This window comes from Ursus arctos, unplaced genomic scaffold (assembly GCF_023065955.2).
Source record: "Ursus arctos isolate Adak ecotype North America unplaced genomic scaffold, UrsArc2.0 scaffold_12, whole genome shotgun sequence".
Taxonomy (NCBI): domain Eukaryota; kingdom Metazoa; phylum Chordata; class Mammalia; order Carnivora; family Ursidae; genus Ursus; species Ursus arctos.
In genome coordinates this window covers 34,224,438-34,234,857 of record NW_026622786.1, presented here as the reverse complement: position 1 = coordinate 34,234,857, position 10,420 = coordinate 34,224,438, and the positions used below count along the sequence as shown (strand labels likewise).

The 10,420-nt window shown below is 49.7% G+C and overlaps 1 protein-coding gene across 2 annotated transcripts in view; it reads left to right on the top strand.

Moving 5' to 3' along the window:
* Positions 1-1,268: 1,268 nt before the first annotated feature.
* LMO4 (LIM domain only 4) overlaps positions 1,269-10,420 on the top strand; it is a 22,202-nt gene continuing 13,050 nt past the window's right edge. The window contains exons 1-2 of one of the 2 annotated variants that reach the window (XM_026497665.4): positions 1,269-1,683; positions 4,432-4,670. In XM_026497665.4, coding sequence (XP_026353450.1) covers positions 4,435-4,670 — 236 coding nt within the window. In that variant the 5' untranslated portion in view covers positions 1,269-1,683; positions 4,432-4,434. Of the gene's footprint in view, positions 1,684-4,086; positions 4,228-4,431; positions 4,671-10,420 lie in introns of those variants that run through there. The other variant, XM_026497666.4, reaches the window with a different exon arrangement.

Genomic DNA, 10,420 nt, shown 5'->3' with positions numbered 1-10,420 from the left:
TTCCTCAACAGTTAAATTTATACTAGACGTGACCTTTCTTACTCCCCAGAGGCTGTAAGATTGAGGATGTAGCCATTACTCCTATTGCTTTCGGGGGCTATGAGAAATCAGGCCTCATCCTCCACAGTCGGGTGGATAGAGGGCAACACTTCCTCCCTGAAGTTTCCCTCAACTTCCAAAGTAAAGTCTGTGATCTTTCTATCATCAACAATTGACAAATACCTATGAAACGCTTACGAGGCTCTTGGTTTGTTGGTTCATAGGGAGAAGAGGGGTAAGTGGGCAGTATTTAAGAACTACTGATTCTGTCTTGACCTTGTTCACTGAACTTCCACTAAGGCTCATCAGTCTCACACCGTGAATTACAAAAACAAAAACAAAACCTCTTCTGCGTGTGTGTGTGAAGTCCACCGCCCTAAGATTTCGGGAAGACTTTTCTTCCCAAACAGGAAGAGACCCATTTCTGAGAAAGACGTGAAGTTAAGTTTCCTAAGGGGCTCGCGTCTGCGCGAGGGGAGGGCAATCCCCGAGGGGCGGGCGGCTGCCGGTCCCCAGGGTAGCCCGCGCGCTCAGAGGGCGGGAGCGGCACCCCGCGACTCCGATCCCGAGCCCGGGCCGCGGAGGACGGCCCTGGCGGGGTTCCCGGCGCCCGGGTCTCTGCTCCCCACCTGATTCCGGCCCTTCCCTTCTCCTTCCCCGGCCCGCTCCGCCGCCTCCCTCTCTCCCCCGCCCCCAGAGTCTCGTTTCAGTCATCCCTTTGTCCTTCCCCGGATTGGCAGGTTTTATTATTCCGCCTGAACAATCCGGCCGCCCAGTGGCTGAGGGTCGCTGACGTCGGCGGCAGAGCCGGGGAGTAGTTGGGATTTTGCTCTGTCAGTAACACATGTGTAAGCGCCGCGGAGGGAGCGAGCGAGCCGGCTAGAGGCCAGCGCCGCCGCCGCCACCACCTCCTCCTCCGGGCCGGGCAGCAGCAGCAGCAGCCCCAGCAGCAGCTCGGGCAGCGGCGCAGGCTTCAGCGCGCCGGGCCCCGGCCGGCCACAGCTCCCCGGCTCCCGCGTGCGCCCGCCTCCCGGCCTCCGCACCAGCCGCCGCCGCTCCGGGGCTCTTGTTTCTGCGGCTGCTCCCCGGCTGGAGGGGCAGGAAGCTCGGCCGAGCGACCGCCGCCGCCGCCGCCAGCCCCGAGCGAGCGAGCGAGCGCGCGGGAGGGAGGAAGGCGGTGGAGGAGGAGGAGGAGCGGGAGGCGCGCGGGCGGGGGCGGGGGCCGCCGGGCGGGGGAATATACAAAGTGAAGCCACATTGCCAAACTTGCAGCAGCGATTGCAGCAGTTGCTGCCGCTGCGCCGCGCCTGAAGCCGCGCCGCGCGGGCCGAGGGCTCCTGCAGCTGCTCGCGCGGAGCCGGAGGCGGAGGAGAACGCCGAGGACTGAGACTGACACTCCTGCTCTCGGCCGCCTGCCACTTACGCGGGGCCCCCCAACCTAGCCTCAGAACAACGCGTTAAAAAAAAAAAAAAAAAAAAAAAAAACAGCCCTTAGCCCCCTCCTCCCCTTTCCTGCTTCTGCGAGAACATCCCCCCTCCCTCCAGCTCCGCCAGCCAAGGCGCCCCTTCCTTGGAAGCCGAGCGGCTTCGCTCGCTTTTCGCCGCCGCCGCCTCTCGCAATATTGCAATATAGGGGAAAAGCAGGTAAGGGGACGGCTGGGGAGCTGCGGGCAAGGAGGGGGGAGAGGGAGGAGGGGGCCGATTTGGGCCAGGGCTGTTTTCTTTGGCTTCCTTCCCTTGACCGTCCCAAATTGCAAGTAAACAATACGTCGGCTTAGATAATGCGCGAGTCTGAAACTACCGAGGCCGGCCTGTGAGCTAGCACGGAGGGCAGCCAGCCCCGGGCAGCCAGCTTTGTAGCGGTTCCTGCTTACAAAAGGGTTCTTCTTGGAGACGGGGCTGGTGGGGACCTTGGAGGGGGGTGGGGATATTTTCAGTTCCTGAGGGAAAGGCAGGAGGTGCTTAAATGAGGGTTTAAGTATGAGAAGTAGTGTGGGGGAAATAGTCACGCCCCCCCAAACCCCCAGTAAACACTATTTTTGAAACAGTGGCAGAAAGGATCTAAGTGAGCAGGATTCAGTATCGCTGGTTCTTTTCAAAAATTCCTCTTGGCTTATAAGTCTTTTGTTCCAATCCAGGAGAAATCCGGTGAATCACCTAATTAAAATCAAGACATGAATTAAGCATCCATTTTTGTACTACAAATTGCCAGCGCTACGTTTGTCCCTCCCCTGGTCTCCATTAAAAAACACCAGAGACGTTGTTAAAGAGGGGCAGATTTTGCCTCTAGCTGCCAGTTCTGCTTTCTATTTCACTGACTATCCCAGGACCTAAATTGCTTGGCTATGTAATTACTAGAGTATAAGCCTATTTAACTTAAAAGCTTTCTTTTTTTTCCAACTCTAAATGAAACTTGATGAGGGCCCGTCCTTAGTTATCAGGGGAGTCAGTTTCTGGTCAGTCCTCTTGATTCATCTCTTTTAGATTTAATCAGCATTAAGGTATTGCTTGTCCTTAAGAGCTTTAGCTAATGGGGTTACTGGATGCTTTTCTCAGTGTAATGTTTCCTTTTCAAAAAAAAATATACATATATATTTACCTCTCACCAAAGATGGGGGCGGGGAAGAGCTTGGAATCTCTTCCCTCCCTCTCCCCCTTTAAAAAGGAATTCGGAGCGATTAAAACGTTGGGGGAAACAGTTTAAAGACCTCGGGCAGGAAATGCAGATTCATTTGGGTTAGAGCTGAAATTGTAACAAAAAGCAATTCCTCGAGTAAATGCATCAGATAAATCAATTTACATAAAGGTATGATGCATTCGGATAAATGCAATGCTAATGGGTTTTAGAGTGGTCCTGTTTCCAAAGTCTCAGGGTTTTGTTACAGCTTAATTGGTGCAGTTCTTATTCTGGTTTATTGTGCGGTCACTGGACACACGTTCCGGGACTCTTTCGGAGGAAATGTGTTTAAAATCGGCCTATTTAAGGAACCCGAGTCCTTGTTCGTTCCCTTCCCCTGGATTTTTTGCAGCAGCCAAGTTGGGCCGGGGACAGGCAAAGTTCGCCCTCTCCCTTCTGAGGTATCAGCTGAATGTCTTGAGCAGATAGCCGGGAGACTCGGGGGGAGCCTACACTCTCGGCTTACAGAGGACAAAGACAAAACAGGCTGCTTAATTGGCAGTAAATAACTTGATCTTTTTATAGAATAAGTGACTGGAGGAACACTAGGACTTTATTGGACTCAGGATTGGAGGCAACAAATTAATCGGTTTAGGCTAAGCTTTATAAATTGATTCCTATATTATACCCCAGTTGCTTCTCGTGACATTCATTAGAAAGAGTGGGGAATTTTTAAAAGCAGTTTTTGGTGACAGCAGGACTGGCTCGAATCTAACTTGTGCATCCTTTAATAGTGCCTTCTCGCATATTATCTGTAACGCCCCCCTCCCCCCTTTGGAGGAACAAAGCTTTAGCATTTAAATTGCTGATCAAGGGCAGATTAGTGAGACCAAAGTGGAGAGTGTTTGTATAGGAAGTTAACAGGCATCCTAAAGTTCAATGATCTATTATTCTTGCCTGTGTCCTGAAAACCCAGAGAAAACACTCATTGATCTTCAAAATGAAATGAGATTTGGAACAATAATGGGAGATGGCGGTCACCACAATGGCATGTGAAAGGTGCTGTTTAAAATACGAAAAACCAGTTTCGCAACTTTACACACCGCACCCCCTCCCTCGCGTCCCCTCGCCTCCCCTCCCACCACCACGCTCTCCCTCTCCCCTCTGCGGGTTCCTCCCTCCCTCCCTCCCTCCCTTTCAGAAAACCGAACTATTTCCAACTTGTGAACTGCAGCTGCACTTCCCAGGGCAGAGCTCGGGAGGGAACGTGGCTCCGGCGGGCGCCGCCTCCCCGCTCCCCTCGGCTAGCTCTCGGGGCTCGGCGGGGGCCGGGGAGGGGCCGGGCGCGGCGGTGGGTGGGTTTGACCCTCATTTGCTGGAGGCGGGCGGCGTAGGAGGGAGGAGGGGGCAGTGGGCGGAGGCGGGGGCTGGGAGGAGGCGCCGCGAGGGGTGGAGCGCGCCGCCGAGCCTCGCTCTCGGAGTTTTGACAGTACCCAAGCTGAAATTGTCAGCGGCGGCGAGCGCTGGAAAGTTGAGAGGAGCTCGTGGCCCCAGAACAAAGCTTGAGAAAAGTAAACAGGCGGCTGCTGCCGGCTATCCTCCCTCCTTCCCTCTCCCCCTCACCCTCCTTCGCGCCGTTGCCCTGCTGCTTCCTTCCAGCAGCTCTGGGCGTGGGGGGTGGGCACGGCTTTGCGCTCTCGCGCGGCGATTACTACTAACTTTTGCATCGCCCCTGTTTTGTCTTTCTCTCCCTGTCCCCTTCCCGCCCTCTGCAGACCATGGTGAATCCGGGCAGCAGCTCACAGCCGCCCCCCGTGACGGCCGGCTCCCTCTCCTGGAAGCGGTGCGCAGGCTGCGGGGGTAAGATTGCGGACCGCTTTCTGCTGTATGCCATGGACAGCTACTGGCACAGCCGGTGCCTCAAGTGCTCTTGCTGCCAGGCGCAGCTGGGCGACATCGGCACGTCCTGTTACACCAAGAGCGGCATGATCCTTTGCAGAAATGACTACATTAGGTAAGACTTGGCTGCTTTCCTTGAGATGGGCGAGCAGAGCAATGGCAAGGCCAGAGGTTACCAAGGGTTTTAAGGAAAGGAACAGGGGACCTATGAGAATACGTTGTAACCTTCACCTCAAAACCTGGTTGGTCCGATTTAAGGGCTTCGAGAAACGTGTTAATCTTTGAATTTTTAATAATAAATTAACCGCAAAAGCCATACTAAGTAAAAACTCTGTCCATCTGGTGGGACTAGGCCGTTAGGTGTGCAAGGTTGGGCACCCTCCTACCAAAATTTTAAGTGGTCTGTCCCAACTGGACCCTCAGCTAAAAAGTGGTTGTTAGGCTGCTACCTTAAAGAAAGGTAGGGATCTACGTAGAAACTCAGAGACAAAAGATTGCCTTACAAATAAGTGTAGTTAGTGAGAAATGAATTGCCTATGCGATGGCTAATTATATTTACATAAGCACTTTTAAAGTTTTTTTGAGTGGAAAACTGTGACTCATTCTTTGTGCTCCTTGTGAAAAATCCTGATTACCCATCAGTTTAAAAACTTGTAATTCTTCTCATAGTAAACTACCTCCCTCTCCCCCCTCCCCCAACAAAACAAAACAAAAAAAACCCTTAGTGGTAGTATTTTTCTTTGTATACTGTTACTTGGAGGCTTGTAATGCTCAGTGTTAGTGTGTGGTTTGTGATGTAGAATTTGCAGGTTTTTCAATTGAGCAATGTTCAGATTTGGGGTTTTTGTTGTTGTTGTTTGTATCACTACCCTTGATCCCCAAAAGAGATTTAGGAAAAGAGGCTATAGAATTATACTAATCTTGCATTTTAAAGCAATGTATAGGAACATTCATATGCCCGTGTAAGCAGTCTTTTCCAACAAGTTTCAGTGCAATTAATGGAAAGAATTCAGGAGGTCAGGTGCCTATAGGATCTTTTCAGGTGAACTCAAGCTACTTAAACTCATTAATTTGAAAGGAGGCATTTGAAGGATTACACATTTAATTTGAGTAAATGGTTTGATAGACTGATGCACATGAATGCTTCTAGGAGGTGTTCTGTTTCAACATCCAGTAATTAAAAAAAAAAAAAAAACCCACACGCACACCGTTGATACTAGAGAACCGTTGATACTACAGAACCGCTCACTTTTACGAAGAACTGCATTTGAGTTTAATTTCTGTCCTAAAGCATTTTCTTCATAGAATATTGGTAGAAAATGTTGCTCTCTTCAATGCGGGTGAATCAGTGGATGAGGCATTTTATACAAAGTTTAGTTCCATTGTGATTCCCTCAACTCTGCATCTAAAAGTGCAAAAGATCCCAGTACAGTTCAGAGCTGAGTATGTGTATGTTTACCCCAGTAATATCATTAATCTAAAATGATGGAGTAAAATGACATTTGGTTATTCCGATAATGCAACCTATGTCCACTCCGCTGGCATCCTCAATCAGCCAAGTAAAAGAAATATAGGAAGGGAGAGGGCTTTTATTTTTAAATTAAGATGGCAGCATTAATTTCACTAAGTGTTCTTTTAGAAGTAAATGTTGGAAAATCAGCAGGAGCATGGGTGTAATGCTTTCTGGTCCTCCTTCCAAGCAATGCCATGGGCTTTGACAGTATTGTAATTAAATAGAGAGCAAAACTGGTAAGAAGGCAGGGTAGCTTAAAGTGCAAACATTGACAGTGCTGTTTAGATGCGGTGAATGGTACAGATTCACCTCATCTCCAAGTGCTTTCAGAAAGCCTTCGCTTCTGATTACCACTAATTAAAAAGAAGATGGGTCCACTTGCATTCCCTTAAGACAAGTTTAGGCAAGTGGCTTTCTGGGAATCGCCTTTCCCTATTCTTGGGACCAAATATAAATGCCTATTTGGTGTTTTGAGCTGGCTTAATGGAGCAATGAAGGATGTGTGCCCAGCCCCGCGTCTTAATTAATTGGGTCCGTATTCTCACTTTCTTTTTTCCTCTGATTTTGGAAACTGGAGCCAGGCTTGCTCTTGAACTAGATGCTATCCTGAGAACCTTCGATCTCTCCGGGGTGAGAGGAGTTCTAGCTCAGTACCAAATTGATCATGGCCTCCCACTCCGCTCAGGGCTCATCAGCTGCTGAGCTTCCCCACCCCCAGGCTGAAGAATCTCTTTAAGTCTTCCTTCAGCGTTCCCTCCTTCTGCCCATCAAGATGCCAGAAGGGGGGAAGGTGAGGAGGCGCCCGCTATCCTTTTCCTCTCAGCTGCTCCCTCCCCAATCTCCCCCCAGTCCACTTGTTGGAGGGGCTTTGAATTCTGCAAGGATGGCCACCGAAAAGCAGAGTAATCCGCTTGCCAGACGCCAGGTGAAGGGGATCCTTGGGCTCCTCCGCCCGATTTGGGACCACAGAGCGATCTATTAAGGGGCTTTAAATTGCCTGACTTTAAGGTGTGATCTTTTGAAAACTACCAAGATATGGCTAAAAAGCTGCGGGGAAGCACGGCCAGGAGGGGGGGGGAACTGCTTTATCCTAGTCCCTTCCCCCTGCGTGACCCAGTGTCGATTGGGCAAAACTGGTCTTCTCCCTCCTCTCCCTCCAAGATTTCAGATAAAGCGGCTGCCTTGCTGCGGCGAATCCGCACAATTAAAAGCTTTAATTAGTGGCTCCTCCATTTTCTTAGTTCTGATGGGCTTTATCTAATGAGATCTGGTCTCTGGCTTAGATCTGCTCCGAATGACGTGTCCGCAATGAATGAGAGCTGCGTCGCAAACAAAACATTTAATTAACAAAATTGGCCTCTAAGAGAGGGAGGGAAAGACTGGGGGGGTGGGTTGTGGAGAGGAAGGGGGAGGGTGGATCTTAAAGGGGCCAATGCCTGCCCACCCCCAATACAAAAGTCCTCGAACCTTGCTGCTGTCCCCTCTCTCCCTGCCCCCAGCTTCCGACCCCCCAGCCCTGTCCAGGCGCTACCAAGTAGCTTTCGAAACTCCTTTTCTCTTTTCCTCGAACCCTTCTTCCTCCACCCCCATCTCGGGCCCGAAGACTGGCGCGGAAAGTGCAGCTAGAGGAGGAAGTTCGGAGACCGACGGGTGGGGCCCCAGGTCGGGGGAGGGCGAGGAAACGCACCGGAAGCCCGGGTGGCGGTGCTCGGCGAGCCCTTTCTCGCTTGGGCCCGGCCGGGGCCAGGGGAGGGCCGGGACCGGCGCCGCCCGAGGCCGCGTTCGAGGCGTCCTACCGGCCGGCGGCCTCGGGCCCGCGAGGGGGCGAGCGCAGGGCGGGAGGCGTGCGAGCCTTCGCTCTTTCTTTCCCCGGGCTCTGCTCGGGCGTTCACGTGGCGCCCGCAGCCGCAGTGAGCGCCGCGCGGCCCGGGGGTGGGGGTCCCGGGCGGAGGGGGGGGGGGGACTGGTGGTGGTTGGTGGTGGAGGATGTGTTTGGGGAGGGGGTAGAGTTAGGAACGGAGGCGCCGCCAGACAGCGAGTTCATTTCCCTGGTAATCAACAGCAAGCTGCTATATTCAGAGAATGCTGTCCCTTTAATTGAACAGGCTAGGTAATTAAATGGCACTTTTCCAATAGGACGTGCTAGGTAAATCTAATAGTTGGTTATTTAATATCACTTTGAAGTCTGCCCACTCAAGCACAATGACAGCACAGGAGCATGTGAACTATTAGCTAGGAAAAAAAAAAAACCCAGGATCTCAAAAATTAATTAAATCGCATGCAATTTAGGGGGAACGTTTATCTTGATTTGTCATAACAGAATTAATTCAAGGCCTCCAATTCACTTGGGGGCAGATCTGTTACTCTGAATTAACCAAGCGTAATTTGGCTGATTTTTTTTTTCTCCCTCCCCTCTCTAATGCAGCAATTGCGATTATTCACAGCCCCCCTCTTAAGTATCAATAGCTTCTGGTGCTTTTAAGGTGCTTGGTCTCTAGTTATTCCGAAGTACCTTTAATGGACTTGGCTCCAGGCGTAATTTCTGGGTTGCATTTCTTTGTTACATTTAATATAGCTGGTGCAGAATTTAGATTAAATACAGGAACCTGCTGGAAAACCAATTGCTTCTGGATCAGTAGCTGTGGATGTGCATTTTTCTCCTCAGATAGGATGCTGATATTTACTTGCAGGTACAAATGTATACCTTTCAGCCATACTTTTAAGAAAAGCACCTCTCCTTTCCTGAAAGCAGTTTAGAAAACACAGTCAGGTAGCGCACCATATTGCGTGTATTTGGCTTGAAGTAATAATGCAGTTGAAAATAAGCCCACCTATTGGTCATTGAAGTTACTAAAAGATGCTAAGCATTATTACTAAACTAAAAATGCAACTTGCAGTCCATCTTTTTATGTCAGCAAGGAGAGTTGGAGCAGAGCTGGCAAGCAGTACTAACACTCCATGGTGTTTTTCATATAGGAGCAAAGCACCTTTAAAGTGCAGAGGTTTGGTGGGATTTCTTCCCTTCTTTTCCCTTTTCTCCATATAAGGAACCTCTTGATGTTTGTGATTGATTGCATTGCCCAAATGCTGAAATATTAACGACCTTCTTGGACTGAGGACCCAAAGAAAGGAAACTGAAACCGATTCTGTCATCACAATTAAAGACTCCCCTGGCTTTAATTAGCCTGACCTGGGGTATATCTCCCCGTTGCTTGAGTTAAAGAGAAAAGAGCCCATTATAGTCCAGTCTGAGACCGATAGCTACTTAATTGAGCACCTAAAGCCTCGAGCCTTTTAAATCAAACACTGTCCTGGACAGTCCCCCTGGTTAGATAATTAACTCTCCAGCGCACAGAAACGTTGTAAAAAAAAAAAAAAAGAAAAGAAAAAAAAAACACAACTTTTCAGAAAAAGGGTGGAATTCTAATGGTAAAAGGGGATTAAAATGTGTATAGACGTGTAAGTTGTTCTGCTGTGAGGCAGCCTGAAAGCTGGAGTCCTGGAAAGATCTTAAACCCCATTAATAATGTTGTTCAATAGCACATCAGTCCCGGGTAGATCGTGGTCATTTTCAAACTTTGTAACTGTAATTTCTGACACTTTAGGAATCCCATGATTTTGTGGCTGATTGTTCCCTGAAAGGTTATGAAAGTGGCATTGGAGAAAATAGGATGTATGAAAAGCTTTTGGATTACATACGACTGCCCTGATTATTAAAATACACTTAGATGTGGAAGACATACAACCGACTTTACTCAGGGTGAATTGTTAAATAAATGAACACTTAGGCTGGGTAATCAGATCGGTACTGTGAAAGGGTATTTTTGAGATGGAGTGTCACGGTGTACCTGTTGGTAGTGGCAGCCATAATTATAGACTCTTATCCATTAAAATACTTCTAGGTTGCTGTTAGAGGATATTTGGTCCTTAGCTCTAGTAGGATTCTATTCCCCATCCCCATTATCTACACCCTCCCTGCCTTTATCCTCAGCATGTATTCAGCCACATCGACATGTTTTTAACTTTATTTTTACTCAAATTGTTTGAATTTGGTACTCCTCTTGGGGATTAGAAGAGCCCTGCTGTTGACTATAAACTCTTGACCATGGCCGCGCTAATTCTCTGGCCGTCCTGCCCTTTTGAGAACCTCCCCGCTTACCCCCAGGCGGCAGTGACAACCCACACTCGAAGGGTGCTGGAGGTGAGACGCCAGGAGGTCCCCACCAGTGTTCCTGAAGTGGTCCAGCATTAGGAGATGGCAGGCCAGCGGCCCTGAGCTCCCACACGGTGTGGTCCTGCGGCTAGAGGTCCTGACAGTGTATTATTTCAGCTTTCTCTCTGTAACTGTTCTG